This window comes from Vidua chalybeata, chromosome 1, assembly GCF_026979565.1.
Source record: "Vidua chalybeata isolate OUT-0048 chromosome 1, bVidCha1 merged haplotype, whole genome shotgun sequence".
Lineage (NCBI taxonomy): Eukaryota > Metazoa > Chordata > Aves > Passeriformes > Viduidae > Vidua > Vidua chalybeata.
This window is the reverse complement of record NC_071530.1, coordinates 13,208,716-13,235,487: the sequence shown is the minus strand read 5'-3', so window position 1 is coordinate 13,235,487 and position 26,772 is coordinate 13,208,716. Positions and strand designations below refer to the sequence as shown.

The window sequence follows — 26,772 nt, the reverse complement described above, 5'->3', positions numbered from 1 at the left end:
GCATTAACCAGGTAAAAGCAGCAGTAAGAATCAGTTCTACAGCAGTCTGTGTTCAGCACAGGAGCTGAGTAAGTGTGAAACTCCAGACTGAGATAAGCTATTCTGCAGCAAAAAGCTGGCATTGTGTGGCTTCAAGCACTTAATTAAAACATTTCAATTAAAGCCTCCACTGTTACAGCAAAACCGATTTAAAATTAAACTAAAAATTTAATTTTCACATAGCCTCCAGAGCTGCCAAGAGATTTCCCACACTGATAGGTAGAAAATTAAAACCTCAGGTTGAAACAATTAAATGCTAATTCACATTATTTATTCTAAAATAATACCATAAGAATAAAATTAGTTTTAAGAATTGTTTTGCTAATTTAAAGCTTGTGACTAGTGGTTCTAACCCCAATGATCAGCATAACTGTATTCTGTGACCTGACTTATTGAAAAAAGTCTCTTGCCCCAGAGTATTCCCACCTTTGCTAAAACTGAGAAATGCCTGTCTCCTCTTTAGCATCTCTCTCAGTGCAGAGGTGGGAAGTTGTACTTGTGTTAATCTACTAATTGGATGGCAAATAAAAATGTGAACAGGAGTGTTAGCCATATGAACAGGAAAACAATACAGTGTTTGCATGTAAGACAATTAAATATTTATGCATTGTTCTTTTGTTCTGTGAAAACAATCCTATGAACTAGACCTGAAGAGCAGAATGGTTCAAGTTTTCTGCTTTGCCTTGGCATGACTTCCTGAGTTTTTTGCAAATAGGCCAAATTTAAGGCTCTTTTAATATACTTCTGTGTCCGTAGTGGTTTCATTTTGCATTTGCAAGTATGCTGGGTCTGCATGCTGTAGACAGATCAGATACAGTGATATGTAAATACATACAGTACACGAGCAGAATTATTCTGAGAATTTCAGAGGAGCATGCTTTTAGAATACCTTAAAGAGTTCATAGTATGACTGAGGGGATTTGATATTAGCAAATTTGAAATTTGAAGTATGTAAGGATAAATTCTCCTTATGAAAAACAGGGATTTAATTAATCCAGCCAGATGTTCCTGAGATCTTAATGTATTATTTGGTCACATTTTCAGCACTTAGGTAAAGAGAGAATACTGCTGAGCTGTATTGTGAAAATTATTGTATTTGCGGAGAATTTTGTTTTGTTTTCTGGATATTTGGAGGAATGGTGAAAGTTTTTTTTATTGGTTACCTTTCACTGAGATGTTCTTACTTTTGAATGCTGATAAAATACTTTATTTTAAAAGTATATTTCAACTGATGTATAAAAAAACCGATGCTTGTTTAAAAGGAAAGAAAAACACAAAAGGGTCTCCAGAGTCCATAGAGACACTTGATCTGCAGAGGTCCTTTTCTGCTGGCCCAGTGTAACCTCCAACTTTACACAGCTGATGGAAGATGCTGGTTTCCCTGAAGACCTTGGAGTACAATCCAAAGCAGTGCTTGTTGCCTGGTGTGACTGAGGCAGCCTGAGTGTGGCTGGGTGTGAGCAAGGCCAGGCAGTGAAGCCGGGCTCTGTCTTGTGTAAGGAACCCATGAGGAGAGTTGTGTGTATCCGCTGGTGTTGGTGTCCACCTTTGTCTGATCTTCAAGCATTCCTGGGGAGGTGCCAAAGCCCAGCACCTGGCCACATGAGAAGAAGGTCTCCAAAGTGTAGAGAGAAGGTCCCTCGACCTGTGCTGTCGATCCTGAGCTCCTTGGCAGCTGCACATGGCTCAGGGTACACGCTGGAGGAGGCCAGGAGGAACCTGTGCTCTGGGTACTGGTGGGATAAGGATATTCTGGCCCCTGGTTTTAGGGCTAGTCTTATCTTTTGGCTTCGGTCCAATGTACAGCACATGAGTGATTATCAGTTAATACTTACACATCTACTTAGTTCTTGCCTTAGAGTTGCTGGGATATGCACTTAATGAAAAGAGAACAATTGAGGTGGGCATTGAGGGGGAATTCTTTTTAAATTGCAAGGAAAGAGGGCATTCAAAGAGTGTGAATCTGCTGATGCCTCTTGGGCTTCTGCATGGGCAAAGAATGAATAAGATCCCAGTTTGAGACTGGAAAGTCAACATTGCCTAACAGTTGGAGTGTGTTTGACATGGATTATAAGTATTTGTCTTAAAAGGAGTAATTTAAGGGGCAAACCTGCAGATGGGTAACTTTTCTCTCAGTTCCATTTGTGCTTTCTATAAATATCTGTAATGGTACTTTGCAGTTGTTCACCTTTTTTTATAGTTCTGTGACTGCTTTTGTTACTTCTTTTCACCATTTGGTCTCAGAAGTAAAAATGGGATGAATTTGCAAGGACCACAATGATATGATGTCCTTTTCCACCAAATGGGTGGCACCAAACCTTTGTGGAATATTTTAAATGCCCAGCTGGGCAATTGCAAACCATGGTTATTTCTGGAGAGTCGTGGTAGGGAACTGGCTGAGAGCTTAGAACAGAGCATATGGCAGTTTAGGGATTGGATTAGAGCCGTGATTTGGCTGCGTGAGACCCGCTACCAATTATAATCTTTTTCATAAAGATATCATTTCAGTTTCAAGGCATTGTGACACACTTAAGTTTTCTCATTAGAGAGACATCACTCTGTATTTCTTCATAATATGTTGGGATGGAAATGTCTTTGTTACTCTGTGCTCCTGAAATTTACAGTGTGGGTTACCTGATGAGGGAGGGAATGAGGTGTTTGCAAATAAAGGTTAATTTGTAGATTCTCAATTATAGTAATTAAAATAGCAAAGCCATTGTCTCCTTTCTGTCAATGTAAATCAAGTGAGAAATAATTTAAGCCACTAGAGTTTTATTGGTAAAATAAGAGATAGAATTTGACATAAGGCCATATAAAAACTACATGGGAGAAGATAATGTTTTGCTTTTGCTGCTGCCTCAAAATTCAGAATTATTCTGGTCATGTCAGTGACATTCCTCGGTGATTGCCCATTGCTTGAGTGTGCTGAGACTTCCACTCAGCTTCCTTGGGGGCAACACACAATTCCTGACCTCTTAGTGTGGCACCACAGGAAATTCTAGTACTGCATACAAATATAATTGCATAGTAATTTCGGTTGGAAGGGACTTCTAGGGATCATGTCTGGTTTGGCCTTTTCTCAAAGCAAACCAGGCTGATCAGGGCCTGACCAGTTGAGTTTTGAGTTTCTCTGAAGATGAAAAGTTCATAACCTCCCCAAAAAACCTTCTCCATTGCTTTAGGGAAGCCTAAAAAAAGAACTACTGTGTTTTTAGTGTTTAGACTGCAACACCAATGTGATAAGAGATGTCAGTGGAGTATTGGAAGTTAATGTTGAACAGCTTCAAGATTAAGTTACAAAAAGAAGCAAAACTTCTATAAGAACCTCATAGTTTTTTTAAAAATATGAGTGGTTTTTGTGATTGTGAAATACTGAAATGAAATTATTTGACACTTTCACATTTGGTATGTATCCTCCTGAAGAAGGGAAAAAAGGGAAAGAAACTTCTCCAGTATTTTAACTTTCTACTTGAATGTATTATGTAATGTCCAAAGTCTGCTATAATATCCTTTGAGATGGGAAACATGAGATGCTGTTTCACACTAATTAAAAATGAACTCTTCAGTGCTATCTTTAGTTTTCAGTTTCTTCAAACGATTTATGTTGATTGGAATGTTGTGTAACCAGCACTGCTATCCAGGATCATGGGGAGCCTGACATCTTAGGTAACTGGGACAACACAGGATACTGTGGTTGGTTACTATTAAACACTTGGGAAGAGCAGGATGGATTCACCCACCTGCACATCCTGGGGATTAGTTCAAGCTCAGCAGTGGCCCTGCTGGAGCAGCACTGCTGGGCCTTGGATACTGTTGCTGATCCTGGTAGTTTGTGCCATGTTACAGTTCTGTGTTTGGATAAAAAAAGCCCCCCAGGACTAGTGGTTATAATGGATGGCCTAATGCTATTTAGCATGCCACTGCAAGTCCAGGTCCTGGGAGTCAGGATCAGAGGCATCCAAACTAGGTCAGCATGGAGTTGTTTCAGGTCCGGCAGATTTAAGAGCTGAAGGTATGTGCTGAAACAAATCAGTTCTGTACTTCTGCTGGACCTGAAATGGCTTTGGAAACCATTTAACTACATTCCTGTGGTGCTACATCTAAGCTAATGAACCTCTCCAGAGTTCATTGAACTTCCAGCCAATTTGGGATTATCTATACACATGGAGTGGTAATTTTATTTAATTAGTATAAATAAAGTCTTTCATTCAGATAAATGAATTTTTAACAGAGGCAAATCACCAAATAGATTTCACTTATGTTTAAGTAATAATTTGCTGATATAAATATAAAGGTCAGTCATTGTGAAAGCTGGGTGTTAGTCTGTGGGAAGAGATGGAAAATAATAATGCAATATTGCTCCTTTGAAATCTTAACTCTGTGCAGTGTGCATTCTGACGTGTGCTTAGTTATTAAAAGTCTCCAATGAGGTGCAGATGTTGTCCATCAAAGCTTGTTAGACTGACAGTCATGTGAAATCAGGTGATTCATTTCCAAATGCAGAATGTAGACTAATAATGGAGGTACCAGACTCTGAGGTATTGAGTGTGTAAATAAATATATATGGACAGACCAATGGCCATTGGCATTTTCCCAATCAGAATTGTATTTTCGTTTCAGCTAGGATTTGAATTATGGTACAAATGAGTTTTGAATATTGTAGTGTTGTTGTTACTAACACTGAGTTGTATTTGTTCTTTGCCAGCTGGAAAGAATTAAGAAGTGTGTGTTGTTTGACTGAAACCACTCAAAGTTTTTGCTCATGTCACATCAGTAATTTTAATCTGTATAAGCAGTCTTGTTATCATTCTGTAAAAAAATATATATACATACTGTTGGAACTAAGTGAGCTATGATAAATGTGATGAAGATGACTCTTGGATGCTATGAAAGTGCTTGAGCAGAACTAGTTGTTAAATTAAAGCAAAATAAATCTGAGTCTTTTGAGAATCCAGCTTTTTAATGTTTACTAGAGAAGTACTGAAAAGTTCTGTCTCAAAAGCTGACTTTCAGGCACTGCAAGGGATTAAGCAAATTGGAAAAAAGTAACAATGGTGCAACAGCTTCAATTTGTTTTAAGCTTTGGTTCCATTCTTGAGCATGGATACAGCTGTTAAAAGCTGGTGGAAGCAAATAATATTTTAACCTCTAGACTCTAAAAGCTCTTTAGTTCTAGTTCCATAAAAGAACACCTGTCAAAATAATCAAAAAGACAGATAGTTCTTAGACTTATGTTTAAAAAAAGAAAGAAAAATAGCTTTTTTTCACATTGTTTCTTCTGCATTTTTTGTCTTTTGCTATATATGCCAATTTACTCCAGCATTCTGAGGTGGAAGTTGTAATACTCTTTTCTATTGTGACTGTTTAAATTTCAACTTTATTATATTACTTCATAGCAGCTAGTTTTGAAGAAGATGTAGAAAGTGTTTTGCTTTTGAAAATTAGGTCAGTGAAATTCATTACAAGAGAAAAATACACTGAACCACATAGTACACTCAAAATTCCTGTTCGATACAAAACCAGTATTCAAGAAAATGACCCTTGTGTTTAAGACACTGCTTAGACATTATTGCATACAGATGATATTTCCATACCTCACGTTTACCATTACAGGGCCAGCATTTTCAGTCATTTTTTTTTTTAATGAGGTGGAGCATGCCTCCCTGTGTGTGTGTGGGAAGACTGACTGGCTTTTGCCAGCAGAAGCAGGTGGTGTTCTCCCACCCGCAATGAGTTTGTTTGGGATGAGTAGTAGTGATTAACCACCCCACCAGCCTTCCTCTTCAAACAGGCTGAGAGCCACCTGGCTGTTCTCCAAAAGTCTCTCCTGATTCAGCACATCTTTGCAGCAGCCAGAAGCACCCCCTGCAGTAGTGAGTGCATGGCAGACTCTACCTGTCCTACTCTGATGTCCCATCATGGGACATTGTGGGCCGGAACTGTGTCCCGCTAGGGCGTTGTATATTGAAATGCTCTGAAATGAAACCAGCTCCATTTATCAGAAATATTGAACTTTGGGCACATTTACATTGGAGACAGCTCACTTGGCTCTGTGTGTGCTGCTGTTATGAGGTTGCTGTACATCAGCAGGGCAACAGCTCAAGTGTGTACCAGCCTGAATTTCCCAATCTGTGGTCAGTGGGTTCTCTCTGGGAGAGAGACACAGGGAGAGCTAGAAGAAAGACTGTGTGTGTGGCTGGGTGAGCTTGATTAAAAGTTGAAGACCTACACTAATGTCTCCTAAAGGTACACTGATGATGTCACAAATCCTAAATTACAGTGAGTTCTCACACTGACTGAGGACCTTATTAACTTTAACAAGTATTTGCTGCAAGTAGTCTTGTTCTTTTTCTGTCTTCTCTTACTTGAGTATATACTTGAAACCCAAGCTGAGTAAAGGAGGCCACAGCAAGTGAACAAAATAAATGCTTATTTAAGACATGTTCAAGAAAGGAGTTGAAAGCTACACTGAGTGCCTTTCTAATAGGGAGCTGTTTATCATCCTCAGTTTTACTGAAGTATGATAAAGAGCCTCGTTCCAGCAAACAGTGTATCTGGAGTCAAGCCCAAGTTATCACCAGGGAAGCAAGAGTGATTTTTCACAACCCTCAACATGCTATTGGAAGATGCATCAATATGGTAATGAAGTAGGTGTAGGAATAGAGTCTCCTCAAACTCCTGATTAATTTTTAATTCTGATTTCTCAAGTATGTGCTGGTGGGAAAATAGTGGCAAGTTTATGCTGCCTTTTTACTGAGGTGTAATTTCATCTGCTGTGCAGATGTACCTTGACAGGCTTGAGAGGCTGGCCTGTGCAATACTCATGAAGTTCAGCAAGGCCAGCTGAAAGGTCCTGCACGTGGGTCAGGGCAATCCCAAGCACAAAATGCAGAGGATGTAAACAGAGGATGGCTTGAGAGCAGCCCTGCCAAGAAGAGCTTGGACGTGTTGGCTAGGGAGGAGCTGGACGTGGCCTGGCAGTGTGCTCTTGCAGCCCAGAAAGCCAAACGTGTCCTGGGCTGCATCCAAAGCACTGTGGGCAGCAGGTGGAAGGAGTCTGTCCCTCTGCTCTGTTCATCTGAGTGCTGCATCCAGCTTTGGGGTCTCTGACATTAGAAGGGCATGGATCAGCTGGAGCAAGTCCAGAGGAGGGTGATGAAGCTGATCAGTGGGCTGGAGCACCTCTCCCATGACAAGCTGAGAGAGTTGGGGCTTTTCAGCCTGAAGAAGAGAAGGCTCTGGGGATACCTTGCAGAGCCTTCCAATACTTGAAGAAGGCTTACAGGAAAGCTGGAGAGGGTTTCTAGTGATAGAACAGGCTACAAATGGCTTTAACCTGAAAGAGGTTAGATTACGTGTTAGGAAGAAATTCTTTACTGTGAAGGTGGTGAGACACTGGAACAGGTTGTCCAGAGAAGGAGATTCCCCATCCCTGGAAGGGTTCAAGGCCAGGCTGGATGTGACTCTGAGCAACCTGTCTAGTGCAAGATGTTCCTGCCCATGACAGGAGGGTTCAAGCTAGATGGCTTTTAAAGGTCCTTCCAAGCCAAACTATTCTGTGATTCTCTGTCTTTCCTTGCAATATAATTCTTATCTGTTTACGTTTTCTTCTCTAAGTGCCTTTGAATTTCAGCCCCCACAAAATCCTTACTTTGTTGTTTTTCTTTTTTCTCTTTCTAAGCTAGAACTGTACATTAGAAAAGATATATTTTGTGATTTTTGTATGCTCTATTTATCTATATATATATAGATATACTATAAATGTGGAGTATTCATTATAAATCTGCTAAAACTGTATGTGAAAAGTTGAGGTTTAAAAGGTTTGCATTAACAGTAGAGAGTCAAATTCTGCATTGATGAGAAGCAAGTTAAATTCATCTGCTAATTTGAGTGGCATAATATTACAGCTTACATATGCTCTCTGCTTAAGAAGCTCCCAGCATTAGTGTATTGTTTTAAAGAAGTTTTCTGCTTCCCATGGATGACTCCAGGGAATGCTGTATTTTCATTATTTGAGGAGCAGTTTTGCTTGCAAAGTTGACAAATTGCCTTTTGTGATATAGAGTGTAAGGAGCTTGTTTACACAGGCTGTCGGGAAAGCAAAAGACAGTGTTTTGCACAGAACCCCCAGATAGTGCAGACATCAGGGAGATCCATGTGCCACCTTCTTACGGAGCTTTGTGTTTCTGCAGTCTCACCATAACAGATTTTGTACGTCAAAGTCTTTTCAGAATGATCTGCTAAATAAAAAGTCAAACTTCCATCTTCACTAATGGGCTTGACACATAATTTGGAATTTTGTTCTTAAATAAGAGTTTGCCTTCCTTAAGAAGGAAAATAAATTTTTTAGCAATTAGTGATATTTTGTTTTACAGTATTATAACATAACATTAAGATTTTCTTCAGCTTTAGGATGGCAGGCAGGGGGAAATCACAGCTAAATAAGAAATGGTGTATTTTGGAGTCTGGTGTCTGACCTCTTGAAATGGGTAATAGGATCAGAAGGCAAAGGCCAACTAAAGTGGATTTGTCACATCCAGTTTTGAGCCTTGCATTAACATGCCATGCATGTGAAACTACAACTTTTATAATAAAATAATCTTCTTGAAAGCATTTTTAACAGCATACTGTTTTAGAATTGCTAGAATGGGAATCGTTTTCTTTTTCATTTCTACTTCGTAGCAAAATAGATCAAGTCTTGATTTTGATGTGTTTCCACAGGTATATCTTGAAAGACTCTTAACTTATGCAGAGATAGATATTTGTCCAGCAAACTGGAAGCGAATAGTACTGGGGGCAATTCTACTGGCATCTAAAGTTTGGGACGACCAGGCAGTGTGGAACGTGGATTACTGCCAGATCCTGAAGGATATCACAGTCGAAGACATGTGAGTGAAGTTTATTTTTGTCAACGAATGCCAAGATCTGTGTCTGTGAGGGTCATGGGAAGCTCTTTCATCAATTGAACAAAGTTTGTATATTTGTGTTGTATCTAACCATGATGAATGCTGATAGATGGCATGAGGTCAGCTTGACAGCTGCTTACATAGAAGACGTGAATTTTTTTTGTTTTCTGGTTGAAGTCTATTTTACCACTGGACATTCATGCACAATAATGAAATCTACAGAATATTTAAATGTATGGTTTGATAAAATTCCCCACATCCAGTGAGCCTGCATGTATTCACGTCAGCATAATTTACTGTCATGCTAATTCTCCATGCAGATGTAAATGGATATGTAAGGCAGGAAAGGAAATTATCTTAATGATCTTTAGATCATCACCCAGTTATTTATTGCCATTATTTAAAATGGATGCTTTTGGGTTTTGACATTTTCCCCCCTCACCCCTCAGTGTCCTGCTGCATTAGTTTACAAGATGTTAAAAATCCAGACAGAATGAGGTTTCCAAAATAAGAGGGAGATAAGATGGACAAGAACCAAAATCGGGCCCTTGACATTTCTGTGTGCAATATTATTCCATGCAGAATAATTTGCTAATGGTTCCTTAACTGACTAAGTGGAATCTAAGTGATTTTGCAAAGTTAAATTTTTCCCCTTGATCCTTTTCTCCTGCTTTTTGAGTATTCACTAGCACTAAGGGTCTCCCTCCATTCACTTCTCCTCCAAGGCAAATCTGGGTGCTTTTAAGGTGTTCCTGAAGCTGGGACCTGAGCTGCAGTGCTGAACAGCTTGAAGCAGAGTCACAGGTTTCACTGTGCCATATGACAGTATTAATCAGGAATGGTTATAAATGTGAGGTTTGAAATTGATAATTCTCAGGGCTTTTCTTGAAGACAGTGCAAAAGGAAACAGAAAAAGAGATTATTGTTTCTGACAAACACGTGTGATGGTGCTACTGTTAGAAGCTGCCCTTGAGCTATATAACACCAACACTCACATGGCAGACCTGTGCTCACATCAGCCCTTATCTGCACATTCCCTAAGCCAAACTGTGATGAGTCCTTGTCCTCAAGGATTTTCAGTGTCTTATCCTTTCCTTAAAAGATTTTGTGATTCTCAGAAACTGGAAACCCAGAAGCCTCTGGGGAGCCTAAGCTCTCTGTATGTACTTGGTGATGTAGTTCATGGGCTTTGTGTGTAGGGCTCTGTGTGAATCCCCCAGCAAAGATTCTGGAGCTTATGTTCCTGCTGTCAGGTTTTCCAAATTTTGTTTCCCTTCTATCTGCAATGTGGTGAATTTTTTTTTCTTTCTTTCTTATATTTTAGTTAGCTGGGACAGTACAGTGTGATGATTTTGAAGTGTCTGGCTCTAAGCAAGACAGGGCCTTTCATTGTATTAGTAAGGCAGAAGATCTAGGTCAAAATCTTCCATTTGTGTGAATCATTTAGCATAAGTGTATCTTGCAAAGCATCAAGCAGACCTTTCAGGGTTTTATAAGTCAGCATCAGTGCAGTGAACTGTGCCTAAAAGTGAGTGGAGAACTTGGGAGTACTGAAGTGCAGTGGGTATCTGTAGTCATGTATGTGGCATTATATTGAATTTCTGAGGAATGGACCAGGAAAGCACATGCTAAAGCAGTCTGAGGGAGATGTATGAGGTAAGAAGGGTATGGTGGTTAGTTAAATTACATAAGTTCAGTAAGAAATATGTGTATGTTTTTGTCCTATCTGACCTGTAGCTAATCTATTGATCCAACTTTGAAATCTTGTAGATAGGGGATAATAAGAAACTGAGGCTGTGTATTTGAGATTTTTGAGGGTACTCTTCAAATAGGGTACTGACAATGTCTTCTGCCAATAAAATAGGCTTTATATTATCAATTAACATAGAACTTTAGGCTTAGCTTGCAGAATGTACAATCTTGGCAGTATAAAAGGACATGTAAAGGTAATATTTTGATTTTATTTCTAGAATTTTTTTTACTTGGATTTTTAAATTGGAATCTTCAACTGTGAGAATTTAAGCCAAAGTCTCCATATCCAGCTTTTAGTTAGTCTTTTAGTATTAATTAGCATTTATCATTATATAAACATAGAATTTTGGCACAGAGAGTGAGGATAAGGAAGGACAATGCTTATGATGTAAGAATTATATGAGGGTAAAGAGTGAGAAGGAGAAAAATAATTCAGTGTTAAAAAACTACTGTACTAGTACTTTCTATCTTCAGATCCTTCCTCTTCTACTGCCAACTGTGCAACTTTTATTTCATATTCCTTGCACATTTGCACAGCAGTCAAAATGTAACTTAAAGACAACATAATCATCAGTCAATGCCCACTGGAAGCACAGCAGTGCAGTCTCTGGGCTCTTCAACAAACACTGATAGCTTCCACCACCTATTTATTTATTTTTTTTATTTCTCATATTTTGAAATTGCTGTTCTGAATGTATCATATGTCCCTGCATAAGTATTAAGTAGGATATCTGAACAATTAATGAAAATTTCCAGTCCTTAATTTTGTTAGTTGAGTTATTTCTCAATGTACTTTTTAATGTATTGGTGTAGGTAATAATGTATTTGTATACTAAAGTTTTACAGGGTGGGAACTCAAACAGGAGCTGTGTTCCTATCAGGTATTTGGACAAACATGTTTTGTTTAGATGCTGAAAAACATGTGAGCACCACTGTGAATTTCGGTTGCATGTCTAAGGGAAAAATTGCTTTATTCTGTTCATAAAGAGAGTATGATGAAGAATTTGGGTTTCTCATGACTAATTCTAAACAATTGATTATGAAGAGGTGCAGGGAGTAAATATGTTCTTCAGTGATTTATGTGTTAATTTGCAGTGTTTATGAGAGGAGCCTGACAAATTTAGGGCAGGGGTATGTGTGTTGTGGCATAGCTGTGTGTGCAGACCCACCTAGTGGAAGTAAAGCAGAAACTACGAGAAATGTATTTCCCTGCTAGGTTTTCTTTCCAAAACTGTGTTAGCTAAACTGACGAAGGTGCCTTTTCACTAGCAAAACTTTTATCTGCATTTGATTGGCATTGCAGTAGCAGCTGCAAGGTGCAGCATCTCTCCTATTCCTCGGTGTGAGTACACCGATAGAACTTGGTAAAGAAGGTCAAACCTTAGGCTGGGATAATTGCATATGACAAGAATAAAAAATTAACTTGGTTTTTACCATTTGCAATTTAAAGTAAAATCACATTCAGAATGCACAGTCTGAAATATGTGTCCATATTTATCTCCTTTCCACAGGAATGAGCTGGAACGCCAGTTTCTTGAGCTGTTACAGTTCAATATTAATGTTCCCTCCAGTGTTTATGCCAAGTATTATTTTGATTTACGTTCCCTGGCAGAAGCAAATAACCTGAGTTTTCCCTTGGAGCCCCTCAGCAGGGACAGGGCATATAAACTTGAGGTAAGACTCTTTTTAGATTGCTCTGTATTAAATATATAGGGGGATTAGGAATTTCTGTGCTGTTTCTCTCTTCTCCCATCTCTTCCCAGATACTCCCATGAGATATTAGATATCACGAGCCTGAATTTCATAATGGTTTTATTTATGCTTTGAGTATTCATGGCTGTGGGGACAGCTTTTTGACCCAGTTTGCTTCATACCTTACCTTGCTTTCCATTTCTTTTCAGTTGCAGTTGTCTATATTGGCCTTGTGAAAGTACCCACAAGTTTTACAATTATTGTGTTCACAGTCTATTGTTGTTCATTCATTTGGTTTCTTAAAACTGATTATCCACCTTAAATGACAGAATATTAACAAATGTTACTGAAAACAGCTATTCCATGTTCTTCTTCTGCAAGTGCTCAGTTTCATGTGGATCCGCGTTTATCTCCCATGGTGTTTTTCTTAGTAAAGAGAGAACGGAAATGAGCACACGCCTTCAGTGAATAAGTCATGAATGCTTATGAGATGTGGATATCCCATATGCCAGAAGCACTGTTGGGTGGTCTGAACCTGTAAAATGCTGGGCACTGTGAATACCACAGACACAGGAGGGATTTAAATTATCAGCTAATTGTGCGCCCTTTGCAAGACTGCAACATATTTTTCCTAGTTTTTTGGATATATTTTTTAAATATGGGCATTATTGCACTGGGTGTGCATTTTGTTACTAATTTTAAAAATTTTCATTAGATGCTGGCTGCTTCTAAGAGTACATATCTTTAATTATATAACATCTTTGCACTGGAGGTTGTTTGCCTGTGGGTTAGACTGAGCTTTGCATGTTCTGAAATTCCTAGTGCTCCTGTAGAACAGGCAGGCAGTTCTATGCACATTTTTGTGGGGGGAATGGTGCGTGGGAAGGTTAATTGACTTGTTTGTGACTCTAATAGGAGCTAAAAGTGGTGGAGAAAGAATCAAAGAAAATTTCATTTAAGATTTATTTCCCATTCTTTTTAAATATTCTTCCTAAATTGCACAGGTAGCTCCAATAAGAATGTATGGAGTGTGATCTAAATTTGCATCAGATTTTCTTTCTATTAAAGAGAATATTAAAATAAAAATTCATTTGGATTGATTGTAACACCTTGAAAAGAGGTGTTTTACTGAGTTATGGGAGTCTTGATTGTAAGTGCTATTACATATATAAAATTACAGGAATTACTTTTTGATTTAGCCCACAGTTTCTTAAAACTGTCCATCTATATCACACACAATGTATAACAGCAGGTTACAAATGAATGTAACAGTGATAGCTCCTAAAACCTTAGAAGAAAAGAAAAATGGGAAATGACTGTAAATAGCCAGAGAATAGTAGTAATTCTTCTGTACTAGCTAAAGAAAGGGCATATTTAAAAAGAACTAATGGAATATTTTTTCAATAAATCTGTATTATTAAAAATTTCCCCATTGGGCATGCCAGCAGAAGTTGGCTGTAAATAACCCTGCTAGCCAAGGGATGTCTTCAGGGTAGAGGAGGAGTATCTGCTGTGAACCAGCTTGGTCTGCCACCTCCTTGCCTCTATATTCTGTGGCCAGAAGGAAGGGAATTGCCTTGTTCCCTGGCAGTACGTGGTTGTCATTAGAGTGCCCTTGAAAGTACTTGACAGCATAATTTATAGCCCAGTTCCCGGAGCACAGTTAAGCATTTAGCTTGCCAAGAGTCATCAAAATGCATTTGCAGCACTTCTGTAGTCTCTCGTGTGCTGTTCAGACCAGAGTTCTCTGTTTTAAAACAGTTGCCTGGATTGTCAGGTGGAGTAGATGTAGTACCACACAGGCTGTGATATTTTTGATACCGAGAGAAAAGCTGCAGTCTGTGATGAAAGACAACAGCCTCACAGCAAATGTATTCATGCAGTGGAAGGATTTGCCTTGTGTGATAAATTAAAAAGACCTTGCTCAGTGCTAAGATTAAAACAACCTATGGAATTTGAGATCACAAAAGGTGTTGCATAGAGAAATAGCTATATTATAAGATATTTTTGCTATTTTTGCATTTTAAATCTATTTTTTTTTGTATTTAAAACAGAAGCGTTAGATCTGACATGGCAGAATCTGCATTGTGATTTCTGCAAACATCATGAAGTTGACATACCCATGATGATGACAAAACACCCTAAAAAGATCTAAAAGGACAAGGCTAGTAAGAAATGTACCTCACCACAGGGAAGTGCTGGACAAGATCCATCAGCTTAGGGGTGTTACGAGAGATTGCAGTACTTGTTAAAAATTACATCACTTTCTCAAGCATCTGCAGTGGAGGTTTTCTCTTATTTAATGTTCTCAGAATTGACACTTAAAAAGCAGCTTTGTCTTTTAAATGACAAATTGAAAGGAATTTTTTTTTTTTTTTACTTTTTAATTATCTGTGGACTGAAGTGTCCTGGATTTGTTATACCAGTCCACCTAGTAGCTAGAAACCATTTTTATGAACCCTCTTGTTTTTTTTTCTCCTGTTCTATGGAATCAGGCAGGTAAAAAATGGCAAATAAACTTTCATTAGATCATCCACTCTGTCCACCTGCCAATGCTGTTTGTTCCAAACAGCATATGTTATAGTGTGTTTTGTTCTTTCTTTTAATTATGTCAAATGTTAAGGGTTCCTTTGCGTTTCCTGAGACCTGTTTTCTAATATGGGAGAATTTTTTCTGCCAAAAAGGTTGTTGGGTGTCCAGCCTGAATCCACTAGTTCATAATTTCCTACTCGTGCACCTGGTTTTTCTCCCATGTACTGAGCTAAATATGAGTCAGATTCTGCTCTTTGGGTTAAGTAGACAAAACATGTCTGTCCTATTGCTGCTTGTGATCTTAGCACTGTGCTTGTTTCTAGGCTAGATTTTCTGAGAGCACTCATTAGTGCACTCCCAGTTTAACTGATGTTGTCTGAGATCTTTATTGTTAGGATGGTACTTGAGCACATAGCTCAAACCCTTTGAAATATGTGCTGTTTTCCTGACCTGAAAGAGATATAGCCCCATGGTTCAAACAGACAAAACCAGGAGAAAAATATGTAAGTTACAAGCAGAGAAATGTCTTTATATCTCTTCAGCTTTCCAGTGTCACAGTGAATTGACCGCAGTTCTGTGTGTTTGTGTGTTCAGAATCCTCAAAGCCCGCAAGAAAAGGAAGAGCAAAACAGAGCAAAGCTCACCTTTTTGGGTCTTAGGGGTAACCAGTTGTGCTTTTCTCATGCTTTATAAATTAAGGAGGACTACCTGCTGTTTGTCCCTGCTCAGTTTCCTCTGGTTTGTCAGTTTTTGGAGGGTGTGCAGCACTCACAGTGCCTTTGTGCATTCCTGATAATGAGCCCATAACCTGCTGCTTTCCTGCCCTTCACAAACATGCGTGCAGCCAAAATTTGTACTGCTGCTTCTACTACTACTACTACTACTAACTACTATTGTCATTCTCCAGCCTTGTTTCTCCTTATTTGTCCCCTCTTCCAATGATGGAATCTCTACAAGAGTCATATAATTCAGCAAGGGAACTGACTTTAGTTGTGTATGCATGGGTATAATGGAAGAATATATGTGTATGCATTCTAGCTGAATACATACATTACAGCCAAGTCCAACAAAATTTAACATGATGGATTAGTGTTGCTGGGTTTTAGGAATGTTTTGATTTGACATGAGAAATGGTCCCTTGTAACTGTCAAAAATTGGTTTCTTTTTCTAGCAATAAAAGCAACAGAATTATCAGATGATAGAAAGGTGATTATAGCTATTTTGATTTATTTTAACTGAAGGACAATAGTAAATATTTACAATTTTCTGCTTTTCTTGTTTCCCCATATGTTATACTAAAGTTGACTAACTACCTTGCCAAGTAGGCTCCAAATGTTGATTTTCTAACTTACTTGCAGATGAAGAGGCATCTTTAGATACAGAGCTGCTTTAAATGGCAGTGTTTCTTATCCATATGATTCATCAGCATAGCCTAGAGATGCCAAATATTAAGTGCCACTTCCAAGCAACATTTCATTTTGTCTGACCAAGTGCCAGAACAGAAATTTTCCTGTGTCACACAGGCAATTTTGAAGTGATTACCTTCTCTGACTATTGGATGCCTAAGGTAATAGTCTGATTTGGCAGCTAAAAGAAGCTGAGCTCCACCTAAGTTCACCCCTTTATCATGCCTTGGCACAGTATTTCATAGATAAACATTTTTAACCTATTGAATTTTAAATCTGATTCAATTGCAGAAACTCTCTTTGTCCATCAAGTTCCTGGTTAAATTAAATAAGATTTTATTAAGGAGTTTTAAGTGCATGAAGTTACAGTCTAAGAAACAATAAGAATACTTGAAGTTTTCAACTAAAAAGTAGCAACTGTTCTCTTGGTGGTGGTAGGTTTTATGCTGTTATGGGGTTTGAGTTTGTTTTGTTTTGTTAGCTTTGTTTTCTGATTTAGTGATGTTTTGTGGCTGGCTTGACCAGAGCATTAGGTGAACTCAGATGTATGAGTTGTGTGCTTCTGCCATACATGGCCCTGGTCTTTGCAGGACTATTCAAATTAAAGGACTCTTCACTGCTACAATTTGCTGTGCTATAGAGGTAAAGATCAAGAGAGAAAATGATGAACCATGGAGTCAGGATGTTTAATTATTTGTAATGCCTTGTGTTATAATCAAACACTTCTACTGGGTTTGTTTGTACAGTACTCTTTATTAAACATCTTATCTTAAGGCACAACTTGAAAGCATTCCTGAGTAAATAAAAAATGCTGCTTTAGTTTGTCGTATTTTTGAATTTGACCTTGAATACTCCTTGCAGTGAGCTTTCTCTGCAGCGCTGCAGTTTGATTGCCAGAGTTAACATCTCTACTGATGCCAACCACAGCCTGTCCCAGCCATATGAACTCTGATAGGCTATTTTAGGGAACAGTAAATTCATGCATGTGAGGTCCATAATAAATACTATTTTTAAACTTGGCTAAAATCAGTAGAAGAAACATCAAACATTAACTCCAGTATAGCATAAAAGGCATTGAGACTTGAATAATGTTTGTCTCTCTTTTCAAAAGGTTTAAAAATGACTATGTATTTATAACATGAATTAAATTATTCTGAATATGAGTTTCATTTCCCTGTGGGACTATATATGATAGCCTGGTCACATAGAAATGATCATCTGCTTCTGAAAGGTGAGTTAACATCAGCTCAGGAGGCAAAGCAGGGTGAGTGTTCTGCAAGACCATTTCTCAACAGAGAAAAATATAATTACTACAAGATTTTTAGGGAATAAAATATTTAGGAGCCACGCAATTTTTAAATTCTCCAAATACACTTACAGTTTCTATAGTTGTTTTATTAAGTTTTCCACGATTTTTCATCTATGAAGAATGATACACCAATTACCTTGTAGAAATGGATAAGCATTGTCAGCTCCCTCAGTGAGGTTTGTGATGGTTCACCTTCAGAGAAAAGGCTTGAGGTATGCTGAGTCTTTCTGCTGCCATGTGAGGCAATGCAAGCCTTCCTTCCAAGACAAATGAAATGAAAACTAGGATTTGAGGAGAATGTCTTCATATGTTTATGTGTTTTGCTTAATGAAATGACTTTTGTAATTCCACCTGTATGTAGAAATCTGCATTTAGTCTTGCTTTACCTGGACAGCTGTGGGCAGTGCCATTGAGGGTTTTTCATCTTTTCTCTTGCAGGCCATTTCTCGCCTGTGTGAAGATAAATACAAGGACTTCAGGAAAGCTGCAAAGAAGCGGTCGGTCAGTGCTGACAATCTGACTGTGGTTAGATGGTCCCCTGCAATTATCTCCTAACAGAGGAGACTGGAATATTCCTACGGACGTACTGTTTCATCCATCCATTTTTTTCAGAATGGGCTGGGGGCGGGGGGATAAAGAAAAAAAGACTTTTGTTTTTTTTTTATTTTTAAATCTCTCAAGCTGCCTTTACAGTGCCTCCCCATTGTGTAGCACACGAGTGAAATACCTAACGGAAGGAGAAATGGAGAAATCGGTGTTCGGGAGAGAAGATCGGCAACAATTATTTTCTCACTTCCACTAACAGCTTTACACTTTTATGAGGAAACAGCAAATCGGGTGCTTGGAAGAAGAAACAAAAAAATGAAGTAGAGGCAGAAAAATATTTAAGAACTCTGCCATTTTCTATTATACTGTACTCATGACGGGAAATGGCAGCATGAAAAAAAAACATGTAGTCAGATGACTGTGCACTAGAGGAATGACATTGGGAGAGTTCCATCTTAAAGGTTTCTCTTAATATCTTTTTTTGTTGCTGTTGTTGTTTTTTTTGCATTCCTCATTGCTGCTTCCCAGGATAAATTCTTCCCCTTGCACAGCAGGAAATAAAAAGTCGGTATTTGCAGTAGCACAAGCCCCTGAATAAATAGCGTTGGGTTTTTTCACTGCACTTTTCTCTGTAACCTGTCTTATTAGCATTATTCTTCTTAATTATTATGCATATGTTACATTTCTTGTATGCCTTTTATTGTTTTTCAAAAAAGAGAACTTGACCATAGTGCTGAACCAAAAGTGTGTACAGGGATCAGAAGATCTTTGTAATTTCATTATGTGTTTTATTTATAGTATACTTGGGTGCGTGTGCCTTCCTGAGTACTTGGAATCATTTATTTTTCCGCAATATAAAGATACAATTGTTAAAGTCTTGAGATGATGATAAGACTTGGGCCAAATCTCTGAAATTTGCAGCAGATCTTGTGATCCTTTTTGCAGATTTTCATAACGTTAGAAGTTTAGCAGAATTCATTCATTTCGAAGGAGATTTTTTTATTTATGGCCTGACAAGTTCATTCCTTCACCTCCAGGTCCATTGTTGCAAGCAATATTCTCAATTTTTATATGTTTACTTTAAATCAAAGTGAGTCTGTTTGTATAAAATAAAAAATAATAAAAAAAATTGTTCCAATGAGAAGGCCTGTAGAAGAGCAGAATGGAAATCTTAACAAGGTATCTGTCACAAGGAGATTTGATTTGGAATCTAAAATACAAACCCTCATGTTTTTCAGTGTAGGTGCTTATAGAAATTAAAAGTAACTGAACTGTGAATATAATTTCCAACTCAGATTATGAAACTCCTCTGTTGTTATTATTTCGCTCCTACTGTGGCTGTTCCCCACCTTGGCAATTGTAAGAACCTTTTATACAAAATAACTTGTCAGTATAAGCATATTTGCTTCATAACACCACAGGGTGACTTTTTTTCCCAGATTTTTTTTTTTTTTTTTGGTTTTGGTTTTTGGTTTGTGGGTTTTTTTTGATTTTGTTTTGTTTTGTTTGTTTTGGGGTTTTTTTTGGGGTTTTTTTGGGTTTTTTTTTTTTTTTCTGTTTTTTTTTTTTTTGCACAGTTTAGAAAGATACAGCTGAAAGCTCTCAGTTCCCTGAAACCTGTCCTTGTGACTATCACTGAAGGGAATGGCAGCAGATGTCCCTGATTTGTGCACTACTGTTGTAACCCACAAAGATTCCATGTTTCTTTTGTTAAGCCCTATGGGCTTGTAGCTACCTGGGGGCCCAGAGATGCACACTTGGCTCCCAGAGTGATGCTAATCCGGGGCCTCCAGGCAGGGAGGCACCACAGGATGGAAGCAGTGAAACCAAACGGTTTCCTGTTAGCTTTCCAATGTGATTTCTTTAGTTTGAGACATGAAGGCTTTGTCCATAAATTCTCCTGATGTTCTTTGGGCCATTAAAATAATCTAATTCTCATCACTTCTTGTTGTGCCAATGCATCAGAACTGTGAGTATCCAAGTCCATTTTCCCTTGAACATGGAATGTAAGGCAAGTGTTTATAACAAATTACAGCATTTGAAACCTCTTTACAGATAGTATCAAAAGGAACATTTTCAGAGCATTTGAAATTCATCCTTTATAAGCATAAATTTAGGCTTTAAAATATGTAAAATATTTTGATTTATCAACACTTTGCTAAACTATTTTCCATTTAACTTGATATCAGGAATATTGGTTTTATCCATTTCTGGGTGATAGAGATATGAACTTTGGATTATGTAAAGATATCAATGCATCTACTATAATTTTTGTGAAGTTTATTAAACTACTTTAAAGATTGTATAGTCTATTTATTGTATGTATGTACATACAGTCTGATACTTTAAAAAGTGGATTCCGTAAAACCTGGCTCAGTCTTGTTTAGACTATTGAATATCGTTTTAGCCTTGTGCACTGGACTCTACCTCTGTATAGGAGAATTTTCCATATTCTTAATTAGTACTGATTCTGTGATTAACTTGGTTATGTTTCTTGCACTAAGAATTAAAAAAAAATCTGCTCTAAGTGTGGATTTTTTTCTTTAGTTTTACCATATGAATCCTCTACATTTAGATGGATGTTTCTTTCCCTCATGGTTATAGAATGATTCTTTGCTTTTTCTTCTGGTTTGTTCCAGGGTTGCCAAAAAATACAGTACCTGTCAGTAAATCTGAAAAGTGTCTTTTGTTTGCAAGATAGTCTATACCAGGTAATTAAAAATGAATTATTATTTAGGCTTATGTTGTGTTTAGTGTAGTTTTTTCAGCATTACTGTATGGAAAATACCATTGCAAAGTTAGAGAATCACTGGAGATGTAAGAAGGGAGGAGAACCATATAACATTTTGATTAACAGCACAAAGACATTGTGTTTTGCTGTAAATGTTTTCTGGATTAAGGTTTTCATTATTGCATTGGTCACCGGCTCAGAATTGAAAAGGTGTAGGAGATATAATAAACCTGTCCCTTCAAGTATCATTGTCTTAATGAATTATTTTTATATATTGAGCCAGTGGGCCACTTGTTTGGTCATTTACATGTTGATAATTGGATCAATATTTGAAAAAGGCATCTTGTAGTGTTTTAATCATTCATCTGTATGCAGCCCAGAGTTTTGGCCATAATTCCTCTTTCCACCATGCAGCCTCTTAATAATTGATTTGCTGTTTGTATTTCATGGTTTGTCAGTGACATATATCATTCTGACAGACACTGTCATGTGGGACTGGGAGCACTGGAGTCATGGGATGAAGTGCAAAAACAAAATGGTCAAATCACCTTTTTCCACCTTCCACAAATCCAGTCAGCTCTTCAAATGATGCATGTTTTCTATTGCTAAAAATATACAAAATCCTATCCTATAGCAGGGTAATGGTTTTGGTTTGTTAAGGATTTTGGGATTTTTCTTAGATTAACATATATTGCATAATTGCTGTTTACATTTACGGAGTCTGAACTAAGACTTTGTGTTTTAACACCTTTCTCTCCAGCTCCCCTAATGCCAGAAATCTTGGCTATAATATAGAGATTAGAAGTAACAAAAACCTCATCAGAAAAGGGCAATGGTGTAATGGTGGCAGATGACAGAATGACATCTGGTAGTGTTGGCTATATATAAAAATACCAGTATGTGGGAGGAGGGGATAGAGGAACTGAAAGAACAGAAAAAACCCCCGAAATCTTAACACCTGAAGCAACAAATTATTTACAGTCATCCTTAGCTGGTAATGAGCATTTCATTTCCCAGTGACATGTTTAAACTCCTGACTGAAGTGCTGCACATCCTCTGTGGGCTCGTGTTGCTCTCTGCTTCTTTTTGGTCTTCATGTGGAATCCACTCAGCCTAGCTTTTAGTACTTTTCTCACTTCTGTGTAAAACACATTTTTCTGTAATCAGAACTTTTTTTTCTTGAATTGGCAGTTGTTGGCAGCATTTGCCTACTCTGCGGTGAAGTTCCCACTTATCGTCTCAAATGGGTTCTGAGAAATCAGCTCAACTATAAACACAAACATACCTGTGTGAGTTCACCTAGATGTACGTGGAAATGTACTGCACCCAAAGTGCAGTAAGTGTCTTTCTGCTGTTTTTTGTCTTTCTTCTCATCAACTGAACTCCATCTTGAGGAAACCACAGAACTGGTGAGACTGAGCTGCATGAACTGAAGGTAATGATGGCAGATGTGTAGCGACCACTGTTCTGTGAAAATGCTTTAAAAAGGGAAACAAGATTTAGAAGAAAAGCTGCTGCTTATAAGGAAAACAATAGTGATAGCAGATGTAGATTATGATGTTGAAAAGGATTTTTTCATAGTGTGTGTGAACCTGCTTTTCTGGATCTTACGAGAATCCACAAAAAGTAACTGCTGAGTTGCAGAACCACAGCTTGAAAAGGACTGAATGCATTGAGAGCATTGTGGCACTGAAACAGGTTGCTGAGACAAGCTGGAGATGCCCCATCCCTGGAAGTGTTCATGGCAGGAGAATTTAAACTAAATTATCTTTAAGGTCCTTCCCTAATCAAGCTTTTCTATGATTATATCCAAGAAAGCCAGACTCGAGTTTATTTCTTGCCTGGCCTGGATCACTGCACTCTTCCCACTGAAGAAAGAAGCAACAGGATGGCAAATTGAAGAAAGGCAGATGACAGAGCAGGACAAATAGGCTATACTTCTTGTGCTCCTTCTAGAATAGTTGGCCTGATGCAATTTGGTCTGAAAAAAGAGGGTTGTTGTTCCATGTGTAATGTGTTTTGGTATTATCAGCAGAGGCTTTCAGCTGTTACACCTGGAGATATTGTTTGGTGAAGATAAGCTAAGCAAGCTTCTTGGTGTGGTGAAATGTGGCTGTATACCTATGAGCTGCCCAGAACCTTTATTAAGAGTTTGTAAAGCTCAAGATATTAATGGTCCCAACAGATGGAGAACAGCAAACAACAACAAAATGTCAAAAATTGTATTTTATAAAATACAATTTCCCAATGTACTTACATCCTTTACTTAATGTACTTGATTTAATTTCAGACCTTTCTCCTTGCATCTCTGACACATAGACTAGGGTGCTGTGGTAACTAATGCAGTAAAACTTTGAAGCTGGAAAATCTCTGAAAATAGCACTGCCACCCCTTTGAATTCACTGGCAGTGAAGTGAATCCTCAAAAAGCAAATGAAGACTTACTCATGTGACATGAGGGCTTCTCTAAACAGGTATTAGAGTAAGACATCACCTTCATGTAAGAGATTCCACTGCACACTTAAGTATAGAGCTAATTCTTCTCTTAGCTGTAGGTTTCCTTGCTTCACTGCTCTGAGTTTTCATACCCCTATGCTTTAGATGTTAATATAAATTACTCTCCATGGAAACAGTATCTTGGGAACTGGCAGCTGTGATACCCTTGCTGTCTTATATTTAAACAATACAGATTATCCTGTGGCCACATACTTCTCTTTCATGTTTTTCAGGCAAGTGAAGCATTCTGCTGTAGGAAAAGGAGAGGCCAAAAAGATGGGGATTGGTGTGGTGTGCTACAAGGGCTATGAGGCACAATTCAGTGTGTATATTTTAAAAATAGTCCAGGAAATAAAGATGGAGAAATGTATTTGTACTTTCTATGCTCTCAATACCAAAAGGCACTGATACTTTCAGAAGTGTGATGGTGTTAAATCTCTCGGGCAAAGAGTTTAAGGGTTATTCAATGGGACAGGATATGCAGAGTGTTTTTCATTGATCTGGGGAGGAGAAAGACCAGGCTGTACTGAGAAAAATGGTACAGAAGAGTATGTAAAATACATACACTAAATAATCTTGAACATCGAGCATTAGAATGGCAGAACTAGCTTGATGTTGGTACATGATTTCAGTGTTTGGAAAGTATTGGTGGTCACCTTACTTCCATAATAACATCCTTTTCCTTTTGTGGCCTTCCTGTGTAGGCAACAGCTTAGTACACATTGTTAATTATTAGGATATAATCAGTAATACTTGAAGGTAGACTTTACCAAAAAAAAAGTTAAAATAAAAGAAGTAGTAAGAGTTCTTGTTAAGAACAAAAGCTGCCGGGGATAGCCTGATGCTGCTGTGGGGCTTCATCAGTATGAGCATTAAGTAATGAGAGTCTCCTGCTTGTGACAACTCTCAGTACATGTCAGTCCCACTTCTGAAGTCACAGGTTGGGGAGGTGAGAAGAATTGCAGAGAACAGCCTCCTACCCCCTATCCCCTGGTAATAGCAATCCAGCCCCAAGTCCTTTGCAGTTACAGTAGTTTTGCACAGCAGAGTTTTGAACAGAGGTGGAAAATTATCTTCCAACTTACATCATTGCTTTGCACAAAAGTTAGAATGATTTAAATGTGTACATCACCACAAGCATTTATAACTTAAATATTTAACTTATTACTGCCAACAGGTAAGTACCTTACACTCTGCCATAGGGATGAGTCTGAATGTGTTCTCTACCAGTGCTTTATAGGGCACCTATTCTAAGTCTGTCCTCTGAGAAACTAGAGGAATGATTCTCGTAACCTAGGAAAATAGTTGGGTGTATCTTGATAATTTTGAATGCTGTCAGGTAAGGTGATCTTCCAGATTTGCCTGATTGAAGGCTTTGGATCAATGGTTCCTTCAGCTGAACAGAAATAAATACTTCAAAGCATAAAGTGACAGTACTGACTTCATCAAGAGAAACTGTGGTCATGTCACCCTGACACCAAGCTTCAGTGATCGAAGGACTGGCCTGATTCTTCTGCTTCCCCATTTAATCATGAATCCCAGTGAGAACACTGTCGGTGTTTCTGACCTGTGAGAAATCTAGACTGAAATTGTTGCTTTTCTGTGGTGGCCTCTCATTTTTGTACATCAGAAAGGCTTTTTTTGTTCTGGTCTGTTTTGCTGGCATGTGGCAGAATAAAGTTGTTCTGCCCCTTAAAGTGTGCACATAGCTGAACCATATGTTAGCGGAAATTGTGTGCTCAGACATCTGATTCCCAGCTGTGACATTTTCCCTTAACCTTTTCTAAAATAATTTTCTCTTAGAAAAAAGAACCAGGGCAAGCAATCAGTTTTAAGCTTTCTCCAAAATATATAGCAAATCAGCATCTTAATTTTTCTATTTCAGATTTTTTTTATAATTTCAGACTTGAGCTTTTCCTTGACTACTCAGTACAGGTATGCATGTGAGCATTTATTTTTGGTTTTCATTGCATTAGATGAGGAATTTCTATGGCAGTTGCTAATAGAAAAAGCAATTATTTAAAATGTCATTTGAACCTGTTGTTTTCCCGCTAAGGAATGCATTTGTCTTTGACTTACTAAGAATAGGTAAATCCAGTGGTACAAGATTGCAGATTTTTGCCTGTCAGCTTCATCCTGTTACATGAACAAGGAACTTCTAACCATTTTCCAGTATTTGTAAGAAATTTTACATATTTCTAATACTTTCAGTATAAGCTGAGAGCTTCAGAGGATTGGGGGTGCAGAGAACAAAAGAAATCGGTAGCTTTAATTTCTAAAAATTAGAGAAAAAAATTACAGCAGACTCTCTCAGCTTTTCCTAATAAAGTGTCCCTAGAAACAGCCTCGGCATCTGTTGCCGAATGTCCTGTGTTCTCCTGAATGCAGGATTTCTCTGGATTTGAATAGAAAGCCGCAACTCCATCAACCCTTTAAGACCTGAGGTGCATTCCCAGGGAAATCAGGCTGAAATGCAATATAAAATGGTGGGTGATAGAGGAGGGTGGGAGAAGAGGATCTCTTGGGGCAGTGGAAAAGTGCCCTTGAGCTGAGTCAGCACCAGACTGAGGAAGCAGGTGAGGAACTCAGGCTTCCCACCCCACAAGTTCCTTACCCTCATCCTTGCAGCCACAAGCCTGAGCTGCCACTCTGGGCATTGAAATGATTGAATTCTGTGAGTCTGCACTGGTTTGTGTTATTGAGTGGAGGTGTGTGGGACACAGGTAAGTGTAATTGGGTCAGTGTGACTGGGCAGCCCCAGTGCATCTCTCACCTAATGCAGATTTGCAGCTGTTTTTCACTGCATGGATCTCATGCATCAATCTCTGCATCTTCCTAGCCTCCTCCTGTGCTGTACCTGTCACTGTGCCGGTGTCTGGGATCTGCCTGCTGGCAGAGCTCCTGGCACTTTTAAACACACCTGGCTGGGCCTCCTCCCTGCTCCAGTTTGTGATATTTGCACGAGCAGCAATGCCTCTCTTAGTGTTAGATCACACAGATTATTGGTAACCATCACAGAATGGTTCGGGTCAGAAGGGAACCTCAAAGATCACCTCGCTCCAGCCCTGCCACGGGCAGGGACACCTTCCACTAGCCCAGGTTGCTCAGGGTCCCTTCCAGCCTGACCTGGTTTCGTTGGTTCATCTGCACATTCTTCAGCAGTGTATTTAGTGAGGTTTGTGCATTAGATCAGTGGCCAGGCAAGATGGAAGCCTCATCACTTGTGTAAGAACAGCTGCCCTGAGAGCGGAGGCAGAGCTCACCTGAGGGACTGTGGGTTACTTTATCAACATTAGAAGAGTTGAAACCTCTGAACCTGAGGGATGAATCATATAATTGCTGAAGGCAGGAAGGAATGGTAGAG

General features: G+C 38.5%; 1 protein-coding gene across 6 annotated transcripts in view; it reads left to right on the top strand.

Moving 5' to 3' along the window:
* The window catches only part of CCNY (cyclin Y), a 120,232-nt gene extending 99,074 nt beyond the window's left edge, over positions 1-21,158 (top strand). For 5 of the 6 annotated variants that reach the window (XM_053940522.1, XM_053940545.1, XM_053940538.1 and 2 more), the window contains 3 exons: positions 8,761-8,927; positions 12,209-12,371; positions 18,075-21,158. In XM_053940522.1, the coding sequence (XP_053796497.1) occupies positions 8,761-8,927; positions 12,209-12,371; positions 18,075-18,191 (447 nt within the window). In that variant the 3' untranslated portion in view covers positions 18,192-21,158. Of the gene's footprint in view, positions 1-8,760; positions 8,928-12,208; positions 12,372-14,443; positions 14,542-18,074 lie in introns of those variants that run through there. The other variant, XM_053940532.1, reaches the window with a different exon arrangement.
* The last annotated feature ends 5,614 nt before the right edge of the window (positions 21,159-26,772 follow it).